The sequence below is a fragment of the Lampetra planeri genome, chromosome 26, assembly GCF_965212315.1.
Source record: "Lampetra planeri chromosome 26, kcLamPlan1.2.h2, whole genome shotgun sequence".
NCBI lineage: Eukaryota > Metazoa > Chordata > Hyperoartia > Petromyzontiformes > Petromyzontidae > Lampetra > Lampetra planeri.
The window spans coordinates 13,144,257-13,171,486 of NC_136132.1; the positions used below are offsets into that span (position 1 = coordinate 13,144,257).

Genomic DNA, 27,230 nt, shown 5'->3' on the forward strand with positions numbered 1-27,230 from the left:
CCACAGAACGTGACATGACGCTGATTGGACTATATCCAGAGGCACAGTGACGGCTAGCGTGACTCTGTGGTTGAATGACATTGGTGGTGCGTCGCCCAATCGCCCTAATGAAGAAACCGCCCCTGATGCTAACCACTGCACCTGCCAAATAAATTACACTGTCACAATAAGCAATGAAACATAATATTGGGAGCAGGGTTGCCACCTTTACCACAGAAAAAAAATCGTACATTTGAACCTTATGGCGGGACCCCGGGATCCCATAAGCCCCCGGCTTTCGCATAAACTGAGTTGCGACGTCATTTTACGTCTGTTGAAGGCGAACAATACGGCAATCTATTCCTCTCGACATGGTGCACTAATCAAAGTTTTGTTTCTTCTGCGCATTCGTCCTCGCTGCGCTTGGACGACATGACAACAGATTGATCCGCACCAGGTGGGTCGCGGCGTTTATGTGCGAGGTGGGACGGAGTTGCCAAAAATAATCAAATTAATTACGATTTTGACTTCCGTTTATTCGGGACCCCGGGGTCCCGCCATAAGGTTAATATGTCTCAGTCAGCCTACGGATATCAACACTGTGCAGTACACTACTTTTAAGGAGTTCAATACAAAACCCATACCAGATCTCGTTACACGTAAACTCCTGTCACTCAAACACAGACGCCAATTTCCAGAATGTGTGGGTCAAACTTGGACAGGTGACAGCCCTACATGGGAAACAACTAAAAGACTTGGCCGACCAAGTGCTGGGCAGGTAACAAGGGTAATGGTACACACACTGACCGTGCCAGTCTTTGTGGGAATCTATAGGTCTCTCTGTGAGTATATGGGTCTCTCTGTAAGTCTATGGGTCTCTCTGTGAGTCTATGGGTCTCTCTGTGAGTCTATGGGTCTCTCTGTGAGTCTATGGGTCTCTCTGTGAGTCTATGGGTCTCTCTGTGAGTCTATGGGTCTCTCTGTGATTCTATGGGTCTCGCTGTGAGTCTATGGGTCTCTATGTGAGTTTATGGGTCTCTATGTGAGTCTATGGGTCTCTCTGTGAGTCTATGGGTCTCGCTGTGAGTCTATGGGTCTCTATGTGAGTCTATGGGTCTCTATGTGAGTCTATGGGTCTCTCTGTGAGTCTATGGGTCTCGCTGTGAGTCTATGGGTCTCTATGTGAGTTTATGGGTCTCTATGTGAGTCTATGGGTCTCTCTGTGAGTCTATGGGTCTCGCTGTGAGTCTATGGGTCTCTATGTGAGTTTATGGGTCTCTATGTGAGTCTATGGGTCTCTATGTGAGTCTATGGGTCTCTCTGTGAGTCTATGGGTCTCGCTGTGAGTCTATGGGTCTCTCTGTGAGTCTATGGGACTCTCTATGAGTCTATGGGTCTTTCTGTGATTCTATGGGATCTCGCTGTGAGTCTATGGGTCTCTATGTGAGTCTATGGGTCTATCTGATTCTATGGGTCTCGCTGTGAGTCTATGGATCTCTCTGTGAGTCTATGGGTCTCTCTGTGAGTATATGGGTCTATCTGTGAGTCTATGGGTCTCTCTGTGATTCTATGGGTATATTTGTGTGAGTCTATGGGTCTCTGTGTGAGTCTATGGGTCTCTGTGTGAGTCTATGGGTCTCTGTGTGAGTCTATGGGTCTCTCTGTAAGTCTACGGGTCTCTCTGTGAGTCTATGGGTCTCTCTGTGAGTCTATGGGTCTCTCTGTAATTCTATGGGTGTCTCTGTGTGAGTCTATGGGTCTCTCTGTGAGTCTATTGGTCTCTCTGTGAGTCTATGGGTCTCTCTGTGAGTCTATGGGTCTCTCTGCGAGTCTATGGGTCTCTCTGCGAGTCTATGGGTCTCTATGTGAGTCTATGGGTCTCTTTGTGAGTATATGGGTCTCTTTGTGAAGCTATAGGTCTCTGTGGGAAACTATGGTCCAGTGATTTCGGACTCAAGACACAATGGGAAGGGGGATCAGTGACTCAGTCCCAGACGTGGTTATCATCATCATCATCCCTGGCAGAGAGCCCAGGGATGCTCATTTCGACGGCCACCCCACCCCGCATCCTCTGTTGGGGCCACAGATTACACGGATCAGTCTGAGCCGGCACTGCCGACTATTTATCGGCACCTAAGCCGGCCAATCTCGCGGAGACGCACCGTGCCTTTTATTTCTCCCAGGTGGACGTGCGCCGCACCAAAATACGTTACACTACGTCCTAGCATGCTGCGTCACACCGCACCCCAATGCATGACACTCCGCCACATCATGCCGCACCAACACCGTGTCCCACTCTGTCACACCGCGCCGCACCACACCCAATCACACCATGCCCCACTGCACTGCATCACACCGCATCATATCGCACCACACTGCATGACACCATGACAGATCATGCCACACCCACACCGTGCCATGTCACGCCATGTCACACCATATTACACTGTGCTGGACAATGCCACATTGCCCTATATCCCAATGGGCATTGGCAGAACTGCAGTTCCCTTAGGTTGAGCAATGCTCCTACTCCATCATCGTCATCATTATTTATCATAAGCTATTATCAATCCACTGCTGGATGGAGGCCACACTTTCTTGTCTAAATTAATCAATCAGCACCCCCGTGGTTCTGATATCACTCACCACTGTTGAATTGAACCCAGGTCGCAGGGTTCGTAGCACAGTAGGCTCACCAGATTACTGCTTCACATAGACCCAAAAGGCGTAAGCAGAGACATATACACAAACATATAAGCACACGTACTAAATCACCACAGCATCACGTCGTGAATAAATGTATCTTCCAGAAGACAACTTCCAGGCAAATAACATCATCGCATGGTACGGCACACCAAGTCACAGAGAAAGAGACAAACCCCCCTGTATGGTCCACACAGGCTTTTGGGGCAAGTGCTATTACAGTTGGCATGGCACACGAAGGGGCAGTGTGGCCAGCACCACACCCAGCCGCCTTTGTCTTCCCACCGCACCAGGTACTAATTTGAGGCTGAGTTGACCCAGGAGAGGTCCAGGACCGGTTCAGATAACCTTCACTGGTGTTGGCTGTGAGCGAGAATCGAATTCGGGTCGTTGGGTTCGCAGCGCTGCGTGCTAACTGCTGCGCCACCAATCCTCACACACGCACACACACGCTCATGCCACAGCTCTAATGGTGTCTGTGCTCCGTCTCGCAGAGAGCACGGTGCATGGTAGACCCAGCGGTATAAATAGCTTGCGTTTCAAACAGCAGAGCATTGCAAGCACAGAGTACCGCTCGCTCGCGGAGTCACTGCCAACCCTCCCACCACCACCGCCACCACTGCTATCACCACCGCAAACATCGCCACGACTGGCAATACCACCACCGCCACCAGCAATACTGCCAAACACCACAAACGTCACTACAATCGGCAGCACCACCACCACCCACACCAAAGATCCCCCGTGTAGCCTTAACAGACTGTAGGGGCAAGTACTGTTAGCGAGCACCTATAAAGGCCGGCAAGGCACACGAGAGGGTGGGTGTCCAACACCATGCCGGGCCGCCTTTGTCTCCCTAGTGACGATGTTTACACATTGCACCAGGTACTCATTTGAGGTTGAGTCGACCTAGGGGAGGCCCAGGACCGCTTCAGATAATCGTCACTGGTGTTCGCCATGAGCGGGAATCGAACTCACGCCGCCGGGTTCGTAGCAAGATGCGCTAACCACTGTGCCACCACTCCCCACGACCACCACCAAGACAACCGCAGTCACCACCACTAGCAAGCACCACCACCACCTCAAGAGACTGTCTCTCCTAGCATGGAAAAGCAAAGCCTGAAGCCACCTGACCCCGTCCAGAATATCCATCTCCACTGCTGGACAGATCACAAGACAAATATATATGTGCCCAGCACACCTCTTTTTTCTCTATGTGCCATGCCCTTTCTCAAATACGTCAGCGATTATGGCCTATCATTTAGCTCTGTCTAAAATGCTACTCAACAACCATAATTACACTCCTCCCAGTTGCATCCTGTTGTTTAAATTGCTCATGCAACTGAATTCTCTATCTGCCCCTGCTTCTCGTACATAGAACGTTCCCAGTCAAAAACACATTCATATTCAGTATCGTTTTCTCGTTACACGTCCAGGAAACCTAACTTTGCCTTTCTCTAATTATTCTCGCGAATGTTCTTGTTGTGGACCCTGAAATCCGTAACACCCGTATGTTATTCATCTTGTATGTCCATTAAATGTTTTGAACATCTTTCTATATAAAACACATTAATGTTTCTTTTTAGTTCAATGCAGGGTCTGTGCCATTATTCAGCTTTCACGCCCGTACATATCTGCACGTGTAACACTGTAGTCATACAATTCTCGCTTTTCATTATTCATTTCTTATTTTTCAGTCAAGATTCAATTTTCTGTCATACATCTTTTTGCCAGCGATATTTCTCCGTTCATCTTTGCGATGTGCCGCAGTATAGGACACACATCGCGGGAGAGAGGAGGCCAACGCTGGGTCAACGTTGCTCCGATGGTCCCGACCACATGCCAACGTTGGCATGCTTACTGGGCGCATTCATTGTACTCATACATTTATTTATGCGTGGACGCGCGTGCCATTTCTCGAGCCTTCTGGCGATCATAACACTGGTGGCGTGCGTGTGTGTGTGTTTACAAAAATATAAATAAAAATTATCGTGAACTGGCGAGGAACAAAGCCCAGGTATCATAATATTTAGCAGACTCTTTATTTAGACGTAAGGTGGAATCCGATGAGCTATGAAGCTCTTTTTCACAGATATCCAGTAGGGGTGGGTCTAGCAAGTTACAACAATAAACACATATAGGAATGCAAAATAGAGAAAAATAAGCAACTAAAATATGTAATTAAATATTAAGGATATAAGTAACAATAGTCTAAGTAGATACATATCTGCTGATTTATCAACAATAAATGCAAGCTTGGACAAGGCAAAACAACAACAAAAACAACAGTCCCAGACCACACTAAGACATCACGCAGTAGTCCCTCAATTAAATTGCACATTAAAATTGAACTTTCAATACATGGGTAAGGATTAACGTTACAAATAACATTGTCAAATGTGTTTGTATCCAGCACTAATTCTGCTTCAGGATATTTTTTAAAGGACGATTTACGATGTTAAGGGAGGTAGACAAGGTTGTTCCAAAAGTTGGTGGTGCTGCAACGTCAAAGGCTTTGTTACCTATTTCAATGCTTGTTCTAAGGGATAGTTAAAAGGCAAATAAATGGACGTCTCAGGTTTGTTGGGTTTGACAATGAAAAATCATCGCAGCGCTGCCTTAGTGCAGCGAGCACGGACGCCGCGACCAACGACGACGACGCGCAGAGCAACGGTGGCAACACGAGAGGGGCTTTGCCATCGAGTGCCAGGGTAGATGCAGGGCGACATCCAGACTCGTACAGGGAGTCGTAGACTCACGTACAGGCCCAGAGACTTACGCAGGGCATCAGACTCGCAAACAGACTGACAAAACTCACAGAAAGACACATAGAGCCTCATACAGTCACTCCTCGCTGAACGTCGGGGTTGCGTTCCTGAAAAATGTGACTTTAAGTGAAGCGACGCTAAGTGAAACCGATTTTCCCAAAATAAGTAATGTAAATAGGGGAGGTTGTGTTCCTGGGACATTTCCAATCACACTTGGGAACATAATAAACTTTCTTAACATACATATTTAAAAGAAAAAAATGAATAACACTGGTGATTAACAGTAGCTGTAAGTAGAGAAATGTTTCGTTTAGGTTAACACTCACCAGTATGTGCTGTGAAGGGCCATTGCCTGAAACGTAATTGATTATTTAGTTTTCTTTTCAGGCCACACACAGTGCTTATCATTGACGAATGTATTGAGTTGAATTTTTTGAGAATTAATCTCAGGTCGGCCAGGCTCTTAGCGCAGTGCGCTAACCACTGCACCAAAGACAAAGATCACCCTGTAGCGTTTAATAGACTCGGGGCAAGTGCTATTAGCGAGTAGGACCTATGAAGACTGGCACGGCATACAAGGAGGTGGTAGGTGGCCAGCACCACGCATGCTCGGCTGCTTTGTCTCCTAAGTGCTGATGTGTACACACTGCACCAGGTACTCATTTGGGGCTGAGTCGACCTAGGGGAGGCCCAGGAGCTGTTTCAGATAATCGCTGAAACTGTTGTTGGTAGTGGTGGCTGTGAGCAGGAATCAAACTCGGGTTTCTGCTGGGTTCGTCGCGCAGTGCACTGACCACTGCGCCACCTTTCCCCAGTCACTCTCACGCACAACAATAAACAACAATTGCCGTTCACGATCAAGTGACGGTGACGTCACCACAATGGACTGAGATGAGTGTACGCCGCCGTGGACTGTATCACACCACTCACCCACGCAGGCGGAGAAAGTGAGGACTAGCCTACAGTATAGCCCCATAGGGATACCCTGGGCCGGTAAGGGGCATTGCCCGCCGGCAGTGACGTGAAAGCGATACTACGCGACATCAAATGGATAAATAGGGATGCGATTCATTGGCGATGTCCCAGGAAAACAACGGTGAAAGGGGGCCGATGTTAAGCGAGCAGTGACTGCATAGAGAACCACGGGTCCCCCCCCCATCCATGTTCCACCACCACCCAGCTTCGTAGCCTAGCCCCTAAGCCCTACCAGGTGCAGTTGCACAGCCTGCACACTCGACAGTCACGACCACCGTGGCCGTACAACACAATCACCAGGACCCAGGGATAATGAGAGAAGCTTCCTCCGGGGAAAACAAAGAGAAGGTTTAGGGAGAATTGATATCATAGGGGCCTCGTCACCTGTAATGGATCCACCTCTGCGGGAGGCTCCCCGGTTACGGACAGACGTTAGAACCCAGGGGCTCGGCGGCCCTCTCGGGGGTTAGCAGCTCACCCCGGTCCAACCCAGCGGCGACACAACTTCTCGCGGAAGTATCCGCTCCAAATTTGACCGACTTTGCACGACATACGGACGTTAGAAAACCCAACCGGTCGGGCTGGCGCACGCACCTGGAGATGGCGATCTCGGCCTTCTGTTTGGCGACGGCGGCGCCCCGCTGCGCCGCCTCGACGGCACGTTCCACCTTGGCCCGTGTCTTGCTGGCCCTGAGCGGCACGAGGCTGCGCCGCTTGCCCCGTGTCAACGTGCCCTGCCGGTACTTGCCCTCCTCGGAGCGGCCGTCCGGGTAGCTGGTGCGGCCGTAGCCATTGCGGCGGTTGGCGAGCCACTCGCCCTCGTAGCGCAGGCCGTCTGACCTCTGGCTCACGCCGAAGCCGCTGCGCTTGTCGCCTTTCCACTCGCCCGTGTATGTCTCCGTGGTGTTGGCCTCCACCTGCCGGCGCCGGCAGACAAAACAGAAGATGGTGATGTGTGGTCATCATCATTATTAGCATTAATGATCGTTATTTTATTGATTTGTGTTTACCAGGGAAAGTTTCACCAAGTCTCAGGACTCGTTTTCAGGAGGGTCCTGCCAAGTTTTCTCAGTCAGGTTGGGTAATCCAAATTGAGTGATTTTCAACATTGAGACATTTCTGGGACCCTTTTTTGCTGGTATTAAATTCATGAAAAAAGAATCGCCATTACTCTTTATTGTCAGAAAGGGTAAAGTAAATTTGTTTTCATTATTTTTTCCTTAATTTTTCTTCTGCATCATTGGGATGTTTGGCCAATACCAGTTACACTGTATGGTTTTTAGTTACGGCAGGAAACTGTATGACCCTGAAGGAAACCCATACATAACAGGGGGAGGAGAAGATAGAAAATCCACACTTCAAACTAAACTATTTCTTTTTTATTTTACCAGCTAAGGCCCACTGAGCTATGTAGCTCTTTTGCAGAAGCAACCTGGCCACAAATGATAGCCCAATGAAGTGACTTATCGTGTGCAAATTTATAGCAGCCAAATACTCTAAATGCATGTTGATTCTAAATGTGGAGGGAAAAACCGGAGGAGCTGGAAAAAAGTCGACGCAACCCACGAGCTCCTGTATACCAGGTGAGGCAGTTAACATCTCGCCACCGTGGCACCCACATCAAGGCACCCGAGTCAGGAATGTAACCCAGGTCCTTCTTTCAGTGAAGCATGGGTGTCACCACTGCACTGCTGCCTGGCCGCCCACACGGTGGTCTAACGTCACCACTGGTGTTCTTGTTGCAGTCACCAACATCATCATCACTGCCAGCAACACTAACCAGCACATGGAGTGTGTATGGTACCACACATCACCATGGTTACTCCTCTCCATACGTGAGCTGCTCAGACTCTGGGGGTCACTACGATGGTCCACGAGGACTGGCATGTGGGAATCACTGTCCTGACACGATGGGCGCGTTTCCGACACCGCTGCTGCTGCTGCGTGAGCGGCACTCGAGCCTCGGAGACGAAGCGCAATGAATGCAGCCCGCATCGATCCATCTGTGTGTTTGTTACTTCAACACGTCCCATGGAACATGACCGCCACGGAGATGGAACAATGAAATTGGCTCGTACGTACGCTCTAGATGGATTGTCACATCGTGGGACCATGAGAGATTATTCTTTGGTTCTTTTCGGTTAAGTCACGTCTAAAAATAAAATAATAAATTAAAATAACATATTACGACGTTTCGATTGCAACACAAGCAATCATCATCAGGTATAAAAGAAATAGCAACAAAAATCTAACTAGAAAACTATAGACAGACATACAAGCAGACAGACATCACAACGGCACACAGAGAGAGGACACACATCGGCACAAAGAGAGGGGTTGTCTCTATGACGGTCCCTTAAATATAGAGAAGGGGGGCGAGAACGGAGAGAGGGAGGGGGCAGAGAGAATTAGCATATCAATGAGTGTACGCCAACGTACTGCTGCTGCTGCAAGTAAGATGACAATGTGGAACGCGCACGCAAAATTGAAAACTAGGAGACAGGCACACGAAAATTAAATAACCCAGCAAAATATCGAAATGTGATGTAATACAACACAGAGAGTCGGTTAACACACAATTAACGCATAGCCTGGTTGATTACGTGTTTCAAAATTTGCTAAGTTAGAATTTTAAGTGTGAAAATTCCAAAGAGAGGACACAGGCAGAGAGAACAAATAGCCAGAAAGATAAAGGATAAGCTTAAAACTTCCCCGTAGAAGTGGTTCAATCTTAATTTAGGAGCTTTCGTGACTGCAGGAATTATTCTTTGGTTCTTTTCGGTTAAGTCACGTCTAAAAATAAAATAATAAATTAAAATAACATATTACGACGTTTCGATTGCAACACAAGCAATCATCATCAGGTATAAAAGAAATAGCAACAAAAAATCTAACTAGAAAACTATAGACAGACATACAAGCAGACAGACATCACAACGGCACACAGAGAGAGGACACACATCGGCACAAAGAGAGGGGTTGTCTCTATGACGGTCCCTTAAATATAGAGAAGGGGGGCGAGAACGGAGAGAGGGAGGGGGCAGAGAGAATTAGCATATCAATGAGTGTACGCCAACGTACTGCTGCTGCTGCAAGTAAGATGACAATGTGGAACGCGCACGCAAAATTGAAAACTAGGAGACAGGCACACGAAAATTAAATAACCCAGCAAAATATCGAAATGTGATGTAATACAACACAGAGAGTCGGTTAACACACAATTAACGCATAGCCTGGTTGATTACGTGTTTCAAAATTTGCTAAGTTAGAATTTTAAGTGTGAAAATTCCAAAGAGAGAACATAGGCAGAGAGAACAAATAGCCAGAAAGATAAAGGATAAGCTTAAAACTTCCCCGTAGAAGTGGTTCAATCTTAATTTAGGAGCTTTCGTGACTGCAGGAATTATTCTTTGGTTCTTTTCGGTTAAGTCACGTCTAAAAATAAAATAATAAATTAAAATAACATATCTATAGTTTTCTAGTTAGATTTTTTGTTGCTATTTCTTTTATACCTGATGATGATTGCTTGTGTTGCAATCGAAACGTCGTAATATGTTATTTTAATTTATTATTTTATTTTTAGACGTGACTTAACCGAAAAGAACCAAAGAATAATTCCTGCAGTCACGAAAGCTCCTAAATTAAGATTGAACCACTTCTACGGGGAAGTTTTAAGCTTATCCTTTATCTTTCTGGCTATTTGTTCTCTCTGCCTGTGTCCTCTCTTTGGAATTTTCACACTTAAAATTCTAACTTAGCAAATTTTGAAACACGTAATCAACCAGGCTATGCGTTAATTGTGTGTTAACCGACTCTCTGTGTTGTATTACATCACATTTCGATATTTTGCTGGGTTATTTAATTTTCGTGTGCCTGTCTCCTAGTTTTCAATTTTGCGTGCGCGTTCCACATTGTCATCTTACTTGCAGCAGCAGCAGTACGTTGGCGTACACTCATTGATATGCTAATTCTCTCTGCCCCCTCCCTCTCTCCGTTCTCGCCCCCCTTCTCTATATTTAAGGGACCGTCATAGAGACAACCCCTCTCTTTGTGCCGATGTGTGTCCTCTCTCTGTGTGCCGTTGTGATGTCTGTCTGCTTGTATGTCTGTCTATAGTTTTCTAGTTAGATTTTTTGTTGCTATTTCTTTTATACCTGATGATGATTGCTTGTGTTGCAATCGAAACGTCGTAATATGTTATTTTAATTTATTATTTTATTTTTAGACGTGACTTAACCGAAAAGAACCAAAGAATAATTCCTGCAGTCACGAAAGCTCCTAAATTAAGATTGAACCACTTCTACGGGGAAGTTTTAAGCTTATCCTTTATCTTTCTGGCTATTTGTTCTCTCTGCCTGTGTCCTCTCTTTGGAATTTTCACACTTAAAATTCTAACTTAGCAAATTTTGAAACACGTAATCAACCAGGCTATGCGTTAATTGTGTGTTAACCGACTCTCTGTGTTGTATTACATCACATTTCGATATTTTGCTGGGTTATTTAATTTTCGTGTGCCTGTCTCCTAGTTTTCAATTTTGCGTGCGCGTTCCACATTGTCATCTTACTTGCAGCAGCAGCAGTACGTTGGCGTACACTCATTGATATGCTAATTCTCTCTGCCCCCTCCCTCTCTCCGTTCTCGCCCCCCTTCTCTATATTTAAGGGACCGTCATAGAGACAACCCCTCTCTTTGTGCCGATGTGTGTCCTCTCTCTGTGTGCCGTTGTGATGTCTGTCTGCTTGTATGTCTGTCTATAGTTTTCTAGTTAGATTTTTGTTGCTATTTCTTTTATACCTGATGATGATTGCTTGTGTTGCAATCGAAACGTCGTAATATGTTATTTTAATTTATTATTTTATTTTTAGACGTGACTTAACCGAAAAGAACCAAAGAATAATTCCTGCAGTCACGAAAGCTCCTAAATTAACCATGAGAGATGGCGGCAGTTTGAGGAGGTCTTCACTCAAGAGTGGATTGATTGTGGCTGATGATGCTGATGATGATGCTGATGATGATCCATTTACGTGGCGTCTTATAGTTTAAATCTGTCTCACAGCCGTGCACCGTTGCAACGCAGTCCTGAGATCCAAGCCGAGAGTTAGCTGGCCACCTCTCACACGAACGCATTTTTGGACCACGTGACGAGGCCTCTAGGCTCACGGTGACCTCACACCCACACATGACGCACAAACTAGCAAGGGGCATTCGCAAGATCCGAACTGCCTATGCTTAGTACAGTCAATCACTGACAACAGAGCCCATAATTATGCACTCTATCTGGGACATGTTTCTTAGTCAGCCTGGGTCAAAACTGTGCAGTGTACTGCATCGCCAAATATCAGTACAAACCAACTCTTGCCACCCCAAACACAGATTCCACTTTCCTGAACTGTAATATGCCACTCATTGACTCTTAATGCAGCTAAGACACTAGTCCACGCAGTCATCACCAATAGTGTGGACTATTGTAACAGCGTTTTCAGCTGCACTAGCGCCATCCATCTACGTCCGCTGCAGTCTCTTCTGAACTCAGCCACGTGTCTGACAGTGCAGAAAGGAAAATATGATCACATTACACCGACCATTTGCAATAACCTGCAATGACCTGCACTGTCTGCCAATTAACCAAAATATTGATTACAAGCTGTGCACATTCATATAAACATGTGTCTACACCAATGTGCTCAACACGACCTGATGGCCATTTGTGTGTCGGTACACCCACCCCCACTCACTCATCCAAAGTCAAAGTTCCCCTGTATAGCCTTCACAGACTGTTGGGGAAAGTGCTGTTAGCAAGCACCTATGAAGGCCGGCACGGCAAAGAGGGTGTATGGCCAGTACTATGCTTGGCGTCCTTTGTCCCCAAATGTCAATGTTTGCACATCGCACCAGGTACTCATTTGAGGCTGAGTAGACCTAGGAGAGGCTCCGTACACTCGGACAACGGGATTCGGACCTCGCAGCTTCGCAGTCAGCAGTCCATCGGACTAGAACACACCTAACCCACTCATTCACTTACCCACCCACTCACTCTCCTACTCAGCGGTCCATCAACATGGAACTCACCTACTCACTCACTCACATACTCACCCACCCACTCACATACTCAGCAATCCATCCGCCTGGAACTGACTGGCACTGCACGATGTTTGAGACTCTTTACAGACATTTAACCAGTTCAGTAGAAAATGAATGTTGCGCACTCGTGATAACCTAGGTTTTAAGTGTTGGGCATCTATAAATGTACTTACTTACTATTCGGGTCAAACCTGGACAGGTGGCAACCGTATCCCCACGTGACATCATCATGTGTGGTCATCAAGCATCATCTTTCTCTTGTGAGCAGGCGCAGAATGGCTTTTTTACTAATCTGATTAAGGAGGCATCGAAAAAGCTCTTTTTTTCCATGCCAAAGCTTTGTTAATTCTGAACGATTATTACTGCTGCTGTACACTGCATAGATTCGTCCGAAGCTAGAATCCTGATGTCATATCTGGAGTGTAGCATCCGTTTCTTACTTCGCAGCACTTGACATAATTCAGTGTAAAGCCACAGTTAGGGTGATTGATGATCCAGCGCTTACTAATCGAGTCCAGTCACTCACTCACTTACTCGCCTATTGCTACTATAATGTATACTGTTCCCGCGAACCTCACTCATCGATTCCTCCAAATATGTTGAGGATTTGGTCTACCAGACTGACTGTTTCGTCTCATCCACTCTGCATTCAACCGCCAACATAATACAGGTCAAGACAATGCACTCACTCACCCACCCATCCACTCACCCACTCACTTACCCAACCACCACACTGGAGGTCACAACACTTCTCACACATTGACACTGCTCAGACAAGAGGTGAGATTTTTTAAAAACTTGTCTACTTGGCAATTGCCGTGCCGGGGAGATCAAATTGAACCGGTGACCGCTGCATCGCAAGACCAGCGTATGACCTAAACGCGCGTAGGAGAACTAATCCCAACTGCAGGCGGGAATCGTCTGTCCTGTCTCTCCTCCGCCTCTCCATCCTTGTGAATATCCGTCAGTGCGTCCGATTGTCCGTCCCTCCGTTTCTCCGACTGTCCAATTGTCCGAACATCCTTCTGTCCCGTCCATCCTTCCCTCTGTCCGTTCACAAATCCGCCTTTCGTGCCGAACCCACCTCCGAGTCGAAGAGCTCCGTCTCAGGCTCGCCGAGGCTCACGGCAAGCGACGTGCCGTCGCTGGCAGCCGAGCTGATGGCGCTCATCCCGGCCTCGCTGCGGAATGAGCTGCGCTTGCTCCGCTCGCTCGACAGTGAGGCCTTCGAGTCGCTCCGGCGGAACTTGAGGCTGCCAAGCAGCGAGCCGCGTCGGAAGAGGCCTCCGCCACCACGCTTGCCACCGGCCTTGCCCCCCTGCTGCTCGCTATCGCTGTGGTGGACGCCAGTGAGCACGAAGCCACCCCGTGAGCCCACGGCCGAGCCGGCATCATCCCCGCTGCGCAGAGAGCCGCCAGCTCCCCCGCCGACCGGGCCCACGACGGAGCCGTTCGTCTGCTCACTGCGCAGGGAGGAGAGCGAAGTGCGCAGCGGGGAACGTACCACCGAGGCCAGCCCATACGGCACACTGTTGCGCACGCCGTAGCCGTGCCGCATGCCGCCCGCCCACTGGCCCTGGTAGGTGCCTGCCGAGACGGGGAGCGGGAGGAGAGATTTGGCATGAAGAGAGCGGGAAAGAGGTGGACAAGAAAAGGAGAGGTTGAGAGCATTCACCGCCCGTGCAGTACCTCTCACTTCACGCCACAGCAGTCTAACCAAGGGTACCCCCAGCGGCAGCTGTCCCTGTGTGGCACCGAGTGAATGCACCGCTGGTCTGCGGGTGGGCACGAGTATGCCAATAGTTAATTTGCGAGTAATTTACTAAATTGTAACCGTGACGCCGATACGCATGGCCTACTTTTTTTTTTAAAGACTGTGAAGTAGACGACACAAAGTAGTATTTACAGCCAATACACACCTGCAATATTAACCTGGGTGGCAGCTGGGCTCAAACCTGTAAACTTCTGCAACAAGCGTGGCGTAACAAGGAATCCGATCGGGGTGGCTTTACGATAAACGCTGAAGCGCTGACTCTGGGCAATCGATTCGGGACGGCCTACATCCCTGCACGCTGGCCCCATCGGCCATGACTGCACGGCCAGTGCAGGTCCCCACAACCCCCCCCTCACACCATCTACACCTGGGCTCATGATAATAAAGGAAACGTGAACCAGGACAAACCTCAGCCGAGCGTCTTGCCGCTTCGCGCTCTGTCGTGAAATAAAGTAATTGTAACAAAACAATTCTGCTCAACAAGTGAAACCCGCGGGAATCCTCTCACAGGGTTCCTCCACCGGGCACCTTCGCAGGTTCTCCCTTGCACGATTAGGCACCACGTGATGCACTGCAAAAGGAACACATTATGGAATCATAACGCAAGCTAGAGTCATCATGTTGACCGTGAAGAAAAGGAAGTGGCCTTGGGCAGGCCACGTCATGGCTAGAGATTGAAAAGAGTCAAAGCCAAAAGATAGAATGGCCACCATGGGGATGGAGTTTTGAAATCGGCCAGTGTCTAGCAACTAGATATACTGCTGCATCGCGAGACAATGAGAGGTGACAGATTGGGGAGTGGGGAGACCTTCATCCAGAATTGGATAAGTCATACCTGATGATGAATACATTTACAGTTCTACCCACCCAAGGATAATTTCTCGCACTTCCTAGGTCAGACTACACAGATGCAAGGGGGGGGGGGCAGTGGGGGGGGGGCAGCATGAGATGTATGCCCCTCAACGTGCTGTCAGCAGAGCTAATTACCACATGTCTTAGACTTTATTATTTTGGCACGAGCACGCGGTGCTGGTTGGGGTTAATTAAATTCATTAGTGTCCTCATTGAGAGTGGCGGCTAGAGTGGAGAAATGAAAGCGCCGCGTAGACGCTGTGTGAGATGCGTTTCTCACTCGAACCAAGCCGGCGGTTGACGAGAGAGCCCACGAGAGGGCCCAGTAAAGACGTATGTGGTCTTACTGGGCTCTTACTGGGGCTTGAAGGAAATTGGCGGTGAATTGAATTGGCTAAGAAATAAAACCCAGGCGCGGTGACGCAAAGTGAAGGAGATGGATACCCCATTTGGTAACGCATTCCTAAATGCAGCATTTGATTCGCGATGGGAACAAGACCCATCTGCGGAGCCACTTTGCGTCTGCTCTGGCGTTAGTGCTGAGGCTTTGGGTTATGGCGAGTTGTTATGCCCATGGGTCAGTGCAGAAATGGGTCCCGCCTAAGGAAGCACAACATTCGTAATGCCCATTTATTTATACAGTGTATTAGAAATGAATTACTTGATTACCCCACTCGCTTCAAATCGTTCTCATGATTCACTGTTTTTGGCCACATCAAGAAATTTAAACTATTGAAGTTCTGCCATCTCAGGTGGTACTGACAAGACAGATATCTGGGCTCATGGATTATGTAGTGAGGAACACAGTCCGACCTTTATGTCAGTGTTAGAGGCAAAGTTATAGCAATGGTAAGGGTTAGCACTTAGATTAATTTTACATGGTGGCTCATTTGTCAATCCACTGCTGGATGAGGGCCTCCCAATGCTGTGTGAGTCGTGGAGGTTGTTCGACCATACTTCACCGCGCTGGTCAGTAAGGGTTCAATCTATCACGGGCAACCTCTCCGTAGATCAATTTAGTTATCACGGGGTTATTTTTGGCATTTCGCACATATACACTAAAGTATCACTCGAGAAGCCTCTCGAGTGATGGTGTTGTGTGGCCGGTATCGTGGTGCGGGGTGGGCGAGGGACGCGAGGCAGTCAGTCGCACCTCAAACCTTTGCCATGCAAGTGTCACGCGGCCAAACACCCCCTGTGTAGCCGGAACAGATTGTTGGGGTAAGCGCTATTAACGAGCACTTATGAAGGCCGACACGACACATGAGGGGATGGGTGGCCAAAACCACGCCTAGCCACCTTTGTCTCCCCAGCAGCGATGTTTACACAATGCACCTGGGACTTATTTGAAGCCGAGTCGACCTACGGGAGGCCCATGACCGATTCAGATAATCATCTCTGGCGTTGGGCAGGAGTCAACCTTGGGACACCGGGTTCGTAGCGCAGTGCGCTCACCTTTGCATTACCGCTCCCCACATGCGGACAAACACACACCTGCTTTGGATCATGAGTACAGGATTTATTGAGTATTTACTTATTTATTAATATTTATTGTCTAGGAATGTTTTTTGGAACAATGTTTTTTCATGTTTATTTCAATTATTTTATGTTTTGTTTATTTGGCACACGGTACAGTACTTATTTAAATTATGATGTGTCTATGTCTGTGGTTGCCATGTACCTTCTAACCCCATTATTTAGGTAAGGCTTAAGTATCGAATATCGTGGTTTTGGCCTTGGCGGCACTTTACAAGAACGTAACCTCCGCGTTATTAAAGAGTCTCCTGCACCACGACCCGATGTGCATCACCCCAACCCACACTCACGACGCTGACGGCATCGTCCGCCCCCTCTCGTATCCATTGCCTCCATCCACCCTGGACACCAACTCACTTCGTGTCGCGCATTGAGAAGTGTACTGTAGAGTACACTATATCATTCGTGTACAGTATTTCGGTGATTTTATAGTGTGACAGTTTACTGCTGTACACCAGCGTTGAGTACAGTATTGTTAGTGATGTAATGTAATGGTGTGGTTACGTGGCCCTTGAGCATCATGCCTCGCAATTGAGTTTTAAGTGACGCGGATATATCTGTGGCTAAGAGGCAGCGTAAAAGTGTTACGTACCTCCCTACAAGTGAAATGAGATGCGATTCGGTGCCGACACTGAGACACGAGGCGTCGGCTACTGTGAGTGTGTGGATTTGTAGGTTTGCGAGTGAGTGTTTGTGTGCAGATCTGTGGATTCGTGTGCAGATCTGTGTGAGCGTTTGTGTGCAGATCCGTGTGTGCAGATCTGTGTATTTGTGTGCAGATGTGTGTGTGAGCGTTTGTGTATAGATCTGTGGGTGCGGATCTGAGGGAGTGTTCGTGTGTGTGTGCAGATCTGTGAGAAAATGTGCGAGTATTTATTACTTGTTTGAATCTATGAGCGAGTGTTTGCGTGTGGGTGCGGATCTGTGAGTGTGCAGACTTGTGTGATTGTGCGGATCTATGAGTGAATGTGTTGATGTGTTTGTGCATGTATGCTGATGATCTGATCATTTCTATTCAGAGGAGTGGGAGGCGCTGCTGCTGAACCTGGAGCATACCACCAAGAGGTGGGGCCTTAAAATCATCCCTACCAAAACTGAGCAACGGCCTGGGTATTTTGTGCCATCAAACACCCCACCTCCTCAACTCCCCATTGGTGATAGGGCAGTTGTGGAGAGAGTGGAGAGAGTTTTCCCATACCTGGGCAGTGTGCTTATGACCAGCCCCGGCTTGACAGCAGATTTCACTCTGAATCAGGCGGCGGCATTATCTTTTCATCAGCTGCGTAACGCTGTTTGGAAGCTACCTGGTCTGTCGTTCCACACGAAGGTTCGGGTCTTCTCGGCCACAGTCATGCCCTCCCCTATGCTTACGAAATTTTTACCCCCTGAATGGGAACATCTATGCTGATTAGAAACATTCAGGCTGGCCTACCTACAATCGATCCTGGGTTTAACGTAGCTGGATTGTGTGAGGACCTCACAAATCCTTGAAAAATCGGGAAACCGTCTCATCAGTGAGGCTGCATTGGCTGGGGCATGGAGCAAACACACCCAGCCACCGCATGCCCAAACAGCTTTTGTTTGACCGTGCAGCGCCCATTTAGCCCCCTCTATTCCCGGACAAAAAAAACATCTGTTTTGGTATGCAGTGGCTGGGCATGCGGGTTAGAGAAAAGATGGACTGATATAGTACACAAGAGAATATGGAGCTGAATGGACTTGCTAATGACTGGTACCAATGGTGTTAAGATCGGCTGCTGTGGAGGAAGCTCGTGAAGGACGCAACTGGGCAGAGGAAGGACGCTCACAACGAGGTGAGCGACGCGTGGCTAAAACACAGCAAGTTGGCACAGTCGGGGGGAGGGCACAGGTGGTGCAACTGCCAGTCATCTCAGTCAACCCATGGCACCTGGGTCTATCCCGTGACCTGCCAGCGAGTCATCGACACTTCACGTGGCCTTAAAGTGCACATAGCCTGGCACAAGCGCCGTGGTGAAGTTACCACCACTTAGCGGTTGTTTTTGTGTGTGTGTTGATCAGTGAGTGTGTGTATCTTTGTGTGGGGAGAGGTAGTATAACGGTTAGCGCGCTGCGCTACAAACCTGGCGACTGGGCCCAATTCCAGCTCATGGCCAACACCAGTGACGATTATCTGAACTGGTCTTGGGCCTCCCCTAGGTCGACTTAGCCTCAAATGATTACCCGGTGCAGTGTATAAACATCGCGAGTAGGGAGACAAATGCGGCCGGGCATGGTGTTGGCCACCTACCGCTCGTGTGCTGTGCCGGCCTTCATGGGTGCTCGCTAACCGTCACTTACCCAAAAGGCTATGCGGGGGATCTTTATCTTTCTGCCTCCACCTCACCACCTTCTACCCAGCAAGCAAAGCCAGCCCAGTACCAAAGGTAATAAAAAATCTAACTGTAAAATGTTCTTTATTTTTATTTAAATACGCCTGGCAATTTGAATATATTTATTATTTATGTAGTGGTGATACGCGCTGGCGGTAAGGATTGTGTGGCAGCGCGTGGTGATTGGCTGTGTGTGTTGGTGACGCGCGCTGACAGTGAGGGATCATAGGTCAGCGTGGGGTCATGGGTTATGAGGTGGTGATTGGCTGTGTGTGGGTGACGCGCGCTGACAGCGAAGGGATCGTGTGGCAGCGCGTGGTGATTGGTCAACTAAGGTGGGTGCTCACGTCGCGGTCCGCATAGGCTCCGTCTCCTGGGAGCGGAGGCTATATAAGGCGTTGCGCGCAGGCGCGCAGGGAGTTGGTGACCAGTGAAGACAGAAGACGGAGGAGGAAGAGATAGGGCCCTGAGACACCTAGTCCCGCTGTCCTTGTGAGGACCGGGGCCCTGTGTGGCTCAGAGGCGGGACCTTGGGACCCAGGGCCGGACGTCCGTGTGAGGGCCGGGCCGCGGGACCCAGAGGTCGTGACCCACGCCCAAGCTGGGGTGGGTCTGTAGGTTCCACGGATGCTACGGGGCTGGAGTGCCCGGGAACGTGTAGCGGGAACGTGTAGCGTGAGCTGTAGTGACCACACGTGTCGAGTGGAACGTGTAGCGTGAGCTGTAGTGACCACACGTGTCGAGTGGAACGTGTAGCGTGAGCTGTAGTGACCACACGTGTCGAGTGGAACGTGTAGCGTGAGAAATAGTGACCACACGTGTTATTGTGGCAAGACAAGTGTTAATAAAGTGTGCAACCCGTCAAGTGGTTTCCCGCCGTAGTTTACTATACTTCAACTGGCGTCAGGAGTGAAACAGTCTTCCAGGCATGGATACCAGGAAGACTCATCGGACTCACGAGATTGACCGCGAGGATAACCACGACGACTCGGGCTAGCAGGCATCAGTGGCAGAAGAGGAGATGCCGGCGCCGCAGGACCCCTCAGGGGCGCCCGACGAGCGGCTGGGGGCTGATGCCGGACTCCGCGAGGCGCACTCCCGCCTGGCAGAGCTGCTACTCGCCGCGGCGTCCATCCTGGCGGAGATCACCACGTCGGGAGGAGCGGGGACGTCGGCGGACATTCAAAAGACTCGCCTCGCAGATTCCCGCCAAAATGACTTTGCAGTTCCCGCCATTTCTACCGAGCGGACATCTGTTGGCGGGAATGGCGAGCAACACGTGGCGGTAGTCCTCCAAGTGCGGCCGCTTACGTCATCAGCGCGCGCTACGGGCCGCCATCAGCCACCCGCCATAGGGGCCGCCATTTTGCAGACCGACGGTGCGGCGGGGGAGAGCCACGTGGCAGAGGACGACGGCATCTTCCAGCAGCGCCTTCCCACGTTGACAGCCTTCAAGGCGGAAGGCGGGGGATGGGGCGCATTCCAACGTAGGTTTCTGGCGCATCAAGAGATGTCGGCCTGGTCCGACGCTACGGCGCTGCGGGCACTGCCTGCCTTGTTGGACGATGACGCGCTCGCGGCCTTCAGGTCCGCACCGAGATCGGACCGCTCCACGCTCAAGGCTGCGCTGGGCCTCATGGCCAAAGTCTATGGACCTCCTTCGGCCTGTCGCCATCTGTTTTACGAGCGACGGAAGGCGGACACGGAGACCGCGCTCGCCTACCGCACGGCGTTGTTGGCTCTCGCCGACGCCGCGTTCCCTCGTATGGACGAGGAGGAGCAGGATGCTATGGTCTTGGAGCAACTGCTGAAGTTGGCGCAGGACCTGGGGGTCCCCATCAACACGGCCGACGAAGTCGACATATGTTCTTTGCGTGTTGCAACAAGTATCCAGGCGCACGAGGTCCTGAAGCGTAAACAGGGGGTCGTCTGCACTGCTGCCGCGGTCTCAGCTCCGGGCCCGGTGGTCACTGAGCCCAAGTCGTCCGCCCACGGGAGGAGGCGTTCGCCGCAGCACGACCGGGGGATTGGAGGTCGGGGGGTCGTTCGCCTCTGCGATCGACCCGCAAGCTGGAGCAACCGAGACCTCCGACGTCCCTCATCACGTGCTACAACTGCGGCCTCCGGGGCCACGTGGCGTCCGGGTGCCGCGCTCCACGTCAGCGCGCCACGGGACCTCGGCTGGACGACGACCAAGGCCCCAAGTCGTCCCAACTAGACCCGGCAAGTCGCGGCACTTCACATGCTCGGCCTATATACACGACACACATGGGCCGTCGCTTTGCGGCGGAGGATGTGCGATTGGGGGTCGGGGATTCGGTTGGGAGAGGGGGGTTCGTACGGGGCCGGGGGGCTATTGAATGGTCCGAGTTGGGCCACAGAATAGTGGCTGCATCGGCCGGTTCGTCGGTCGTTACGGGATTCATAAACGAGGTCGAGGTCAGGGTGTTGGTGGACACGGGAGCGCCGGCGACTATAATTTCCGACCTCATTTATAACATTCTCCCCGTCCAATGTCGACCTCTGCTTCCGGTGGACGTGCCATTTTACGCGGCAAATGGGGGCTCGTTGGGTATAATCGGTCAGATTCGGGCGACCATTTGCATAGGGAATATTAAATTGGCGGGACCTGTTTTCGTCTCCTCTTCCCTAGCGGTTCCTTGTCTGTTGGGCACAGATTTTTTGGCTAAGATGCCCATTCAAATTCTCGTGGATCAACGTTGTATTGAGCTGCCATCGGGTCGCCGTATTTCATTTGTATCTAACCTTACTGAAATACGGACGGCGTGCGCTACGATCCAAGCGCTAGCGACACAGACGGTGCACGTGCCCCCGGGTTCGCAGATGTCGATGTCCCTCCTGTTGCGGAAGCCATTGGGTGGGGAGACTGCGGGACAAGGCGTGCTTTTGGGTCCATCAAATAGAGCTGTCGGGTTGTCGCCTCGTCCCGAGTGTGCGTGCTTGATGGGGTCGGCGCGCTGTAAACCGCTAGGTGCTGTACCCGAGAGTGAGTTGGTCACGGCCGCGAATGCGCCGATGGTTGACGTTCCCGCTACCCCTGCGGGAGGGGACTCGCTACTCTCACTGTCTCTCGTTGAGTGGGGCCGACTCCAGATGGCTGACAGCTCCCTGCTCGCGTTGCGTCGCAGGGTGGGGGGTCCCGAGGAGGGTCGAAAGCGAGATGGCTCCTGGCTGCTCAAGCAGGGCCTGTTAATGAGATGGGACAATATGTCCCGGCGGCACGCACTCGTCGTGCCTTCCGCTATGCGGGGCAAAGTTGTCCTGGCCGCACACGAACGCCTCTTGCATCTGGGGGTAAACAAAACGCTTGCTCTGCTCCAGCATGACTATTATTGGCCGGGGATGGGGAGCGATGTGGTCAATATACTGAAGGGGTGTGTGGATTGCGCCGAACGGAAACCACCGCCCGTGGCATCAACTCCACCGCTGCAGTCTATTCAGGTCTCGCGCACTAACGAGCTCGTTGCGCTGGATATTTTGGGGCCTTTTCCTGTCACGCCTAGGGGTAACAAGTACCTGTTGGTTGGTGTGGAATGCTTTACCCGTTGGCCTATGGCGTGGCCACTCGCCAACCAGTCGGTGGCGGCCGTGGCGGACGCCTTTGTCCAGGGCTACGTCCTGGACAAGGGGGCTCCCGAACGCTTGCTGACCGACCAGGGAAATAATTTTTCGAGTAACTTGCTGCAGGAGGTGTGCGACATTTTGGGTACTAAAAAGGTGCGTACCTCCCCGTACCACCCACAGACTGACGGGATGGTGGAGCGACTCCACAGGACTTTAACTTCCATGTTGTGCCAGCAGGTGTGCGAGGCACAGGTTGACTGGGACTTGCAGGTCCCGGGGGTCCTCGCCGCGTATAGATTGGCCCCCCATGCAGCTACGGGGTTTTCCCCATTTTATCTGATGTACAGTCGGGAGGCTGATCCGGCCATGGAGACTCAGCTGGGACTTTCCGTGCCACGGCATAATTCCAAATTGGCCGACCATATTAAATTGAACGTTGCAAAACTCGCCGAGGCACGGGAGGCCGCACGGTTTGATTCGAGGTCTCAGCAAATCGCCAACGAGCGCTTGCGTGCACTGAAGGTGTCCGTGCACGATTGGAAACCGGGCGATAGGGCCTGGCTGCACTGCCCTCATGCACCTTTGGCTACGTCGCCTAAATTGTTGAGGCCATGGCGGGGACCCGTGGAGGTCGTGCGGGTTGCACGCCCCCAGTGTGTTCAGATAAAATGGGGAAAGCGCCGTTGGTACGTTCACCCCTCCCGGCTGAAACCGTTCTCGCCTCCATATGGCCTTCCTTTGTGTCGTGCGGACCGCGCATGTGATGTGACCGACGACCCGGGGAGGGAAATGTCTTCGCCTGATCCTCACATGGTTTCGCCTGATCCGCTCCCAGGTGTCTCGGAACTGACGGCTGTCGACCGCCGGCGACCGGATCCCCGCGACACGGCCGGTCCTTCCAGGCCCGAACCGTGCCTTCCGGGGCTGCCGGAGCCACTATACGGTCGTCAGCGTCCCGTCCCGTACGATGGACCGGCCAGGCGGACTCGCGCTAGGTCGCACAACTTTTCTTGACCAAATAAATGAGGTGGGGGTGCGGGACGACGCGGCCGGATCGTCTCGTCACTACGTTCCCCGTCCGTTCGACCGCTCTATCACCCCGGTCAAGGAGCGAGCGGAAGGGGGATCGGTAGCCAAGGAGACACTGGACACGTCTGTTTTTTTTTTCGGAATAACTTTTATTGTGTTGCGCGTCGGTTTGTACATAGGTTGTTGTTGTGTTGTGTCGTTGTGTTGCGTTGTTGTTGTGTTACGGGGCACACTTGGGGAGTGGGGTTTTTTTGTTGTTGTTGTTGTCACGCGTAAATAATATTGTTGTTAATATGTAAATACTGGGGCTTGGTTGCCTGCAGATCTGCTTGCTATTGTGCTTAAATGTACGCGTGCGATCGCGATATGCTGACTGCATGTGCTGTTACACTGTTCAGTACGGTTACGGGGTGCAATGCATTGGTTGACTATTGGGTTTGGGAATGTTATTAATTGTGCGAGGGGGACCCAAAAATTTGGTTGTATGGGTGGTTATGCACACGAGATTGCGTATATATTTATAGGTAATTGCGCTTTTTGAGAGAGAGAGCGCGCGATGAGGGTGCGCGATGACGCCGTAGTGGGTGGCTCAGATGTTAAGGGTGATGGGGCCGTAAATTGGCGCCAAGTGGCGTCGCTCATTCGGTTCATTGCAGGCAGCCAGGGGTTGCTTTGCGGGTTGGTGTGTGTAAGCAATGTGTTTTGCTAAAATATCGGTTAAAATTTCCCCCATATGACTGCTGTGCGCGGCAAGCTGGGGCTGCGCGTCTATCGTTGGTGGGGTTGTTACAACGTGACGGCAGATGGGTCTTGTGACCCCCAGCTAAGGGCAGCTGGGGTGCATGCACGGGGAAAACTGGCGACGTGTTCGCACGTGGGCCGCCATTTTGCGCGCACGCGGGGTATGGCGACGAGGCGCTTTGCGCAAGGGGACGCCATTTTGAGTGCGCGCGTGATATTGCGAGAATGCGCTTGGCGAAGGGGGCCGCCATTTTGAGCGCGCGGGAAAAACCTCGGTGGGGCAAATATTCCATCTGTTTATGCCTGCCATTGTTGATTGGGTGATGCACGAGTTGTGGTCACATCGGCCTATGGCTGATGTCTGACCTGACAGCCCGGAGGCGAAACCTCCGTGGTATGTCTCAAACTAATGGGCCGTGTGCTCATATGGCTCGGGGAGTCATGGTTCAGTTGTGCGGTGGCAGACCGAACCTGGTGTGCCGGGGGCTCACGGGATTTGCAGTAGAGGGTTTGTTACGTGCCAGCGAACGGGGTGACCTGGCTAGCATGGAGCAGGGATTCTCTATGCGGGTCCTCCAGCGGCAAGGGCCGCGGACTTGTTCCGCTCTGCGTTAGGGCGAGTTAAACGTTACCGCTGGGGAGCGTGGCTCTCTCCACGCGAGGGTGTGCGACTGGGGGTTTTGTTGAGAGTGACCGTGGGTACGTGCTGTCTACGTGCGATGTCTGTGCTGGTCCTCAAGGGAGGACTGCTGGTGGGCAAGAGCAGGAATTTATTTTTTTGTAGTTGTTGTTGTTGTTTAGCAGCCGGGCCGGCTGCGAGCTATGTGGGAGGGGGTGATGTAGTGGTGATACGCGCTGGCGGTAAGGATCGTGTGGCAGCGCGTGGTGATTGGCTGTGTGTGTTGGTGACGCGCGCTGACAGTGAGGGATCATAGGTCAGCGCGGGGTCATGGGTTATGAGGTGGTGATTGGCTGTGTGTGGGTGACGCGCGCTGACAGCGAAGGGATCGTGTGGCAGCGCGTGGTGATTGGTCAACTAAGGTGGGTGCTCACGTCGCGGTCCGCATAGGCTCCGTCTCCTGGGAGCGGAGGCTATATAAGGCGGTGCGCGCAGGCGCGCGGGGAGTTGGTGACCAGTGAAGACAGAAGACGGAGGAGGAAGAGATAGGGCCCTGAGACACCTAGTCCTGCTGTCCTTGTGAGGACTGGGGCCCTGTGTGGCTCAGAGGCGGGACCTTGGGACCCAGGGCCGGACGTCCGTGTGAGGGCCGGGCCGCGGGACCCAGAGGTCGTGACCCACGCCCAAGCTGGGGTGGGTCTGTAGGTTCCACGGATGCTACGGGGCTGGAGTGCCCGGGAACGTGTAGCGGGAACGTGTAGCGTGAGCTGTAGTGACCACACGTGTCGAGTGGAACGTGTAGCGTGAGCTGTAGTGACCACACGTGTCGAGTGGAACGTGTAGCGTGAGCTGTAGTGACCACACGTGTCGAGTGGAACGTGTAGCGTGAGCTGTAGTGACCACATGTGTCGAGTGGAACGTGTAGCGTGAGAAATAGTGACCACACGTGTTATTGTGGCAAGACAAGTGTTAATAAAGTGTGCTACCCGTCAAGTGGTTTCCCGCTGTAGTTTACTATACTTCATTTATATGGTCCAAACCGAAATATAAGTGAAGTGGCAACATTAGGAACGTATCCCCCCTTGATTTGAAGCTTTCGTAACTGCAGGAATCCATACTCTTTGGTTCTTTCGGTAAAGTCACGTAGGTAAAAATAAAATCAAACAAATCACGACGTTTCGATCGCAACACAAACAATCTTCGTCAGTTGGAACCACAGCAAGAAAATGCTGAAGTAGGCGAGAGAGCTGCCGTGGCAAGAGGTTATATAGGTAAGAAAGGGGGGAGGCAAGGGGGGAGAGAGAAGGGGGGGCTGCGTGAGCGCGAGGGGAAGAGGACGTGAAGCTGGGGGGAAATGGGGCGGGGCTAGAAGTGGGAAGCTGAATGTGGGATGACACGAACACGGTCCAAGACATGTCATTTCGTTTCCCCAATGCAACTGCTACCGCAGGTACAATTCAGTTTGTAGACTCCAGGGTTATTGCATGTCAGGAATGACCTCCTTCACAGATGGAATTAGATCATGGACTTTGTGTACTGTATTGAATCGGATCTGGATCTTGTGTTTGTTTAAGATTTTGGAAATATTTTTGGTAACACCTGCTATGTATGGTAAATTGATGGTTTTGATTGGCTTATCAGGAGATTTCGATTTAAAGCTTTCGTGACTGCAGGGATTCATCTTCTTGGTTCTTTCGGTAAAGTCACGTAGAAGGGAAGTAATAAAATAATAAAAATAAAACATAATAAAATAATTCTCACGACGTTTCGGCCACAACGCAAGCAGCCGTCTTCAGGTGGAGAACAGGTCTGTCAAGTAGACAGAGTCTGTCAAATAGACAGAGTCTGAAGACTGTCTACTTGACAGACCTGTTCTCCAAGTCAAGTAGACAGAGTCTGAAGACTGTCTACTTGACAGACCTGTTCTCCACCTGAAGACGGCTGCTTGCGTTGTGGCCGAAACGTCGTGATAATTATTTTATTATGTTTTGTTTTTATTATTTTATTACTTCCCTTCTACGTGACTTTACCGAAAGAACCAAGAATATTATCAGGAGATTGTTTCTCCATGGTTGGAGAAACAGCTTTGCGAATAATCCGATCTGACTACCCATTCATCTTGAGGGCTTGGTGTACGTGTTCCAGTCCACTGGCTAGGTGGTGTTGGTTGGCGATGCAGTGGGCTCTATGGGGTAGTTTTTGATGAGGGAATTCTTCTGGGCCAGATGGTGGTGGG

General features: G+C 50.8%; 1 protein-coding gene across 2 annotated transcripts in view; it reads right to left on the reverse strand.

The window, feature by feature from the left end:
• Positions 1 to 27,230, reverse strand: part of LOC144727779 (junctophilin-1-like) — a 115,082-nt gene that overhangs the window by 68,484 nt on the left and 19,368 nt on the right. For both annotated transcript variants that reach the window (XM_078606887.1, XM_078606886.1), the window contains exons 2-3: positions 13,592 to 14,094; positions 7,020 to 7,342 (exon numbers count right to left, since the gene is read on the reverse strand). In XM_078606887.1, the coding sequence (XP_078463013.1) occupies positions 7,020 to 7,342; positions 13,592 to 14,094 (826 nt within the window). The remainder of the gene's footprint in view (positions 1 to 7,019; positions 7,343 to 13,591; positions 14,095 to 27,230) is intronic.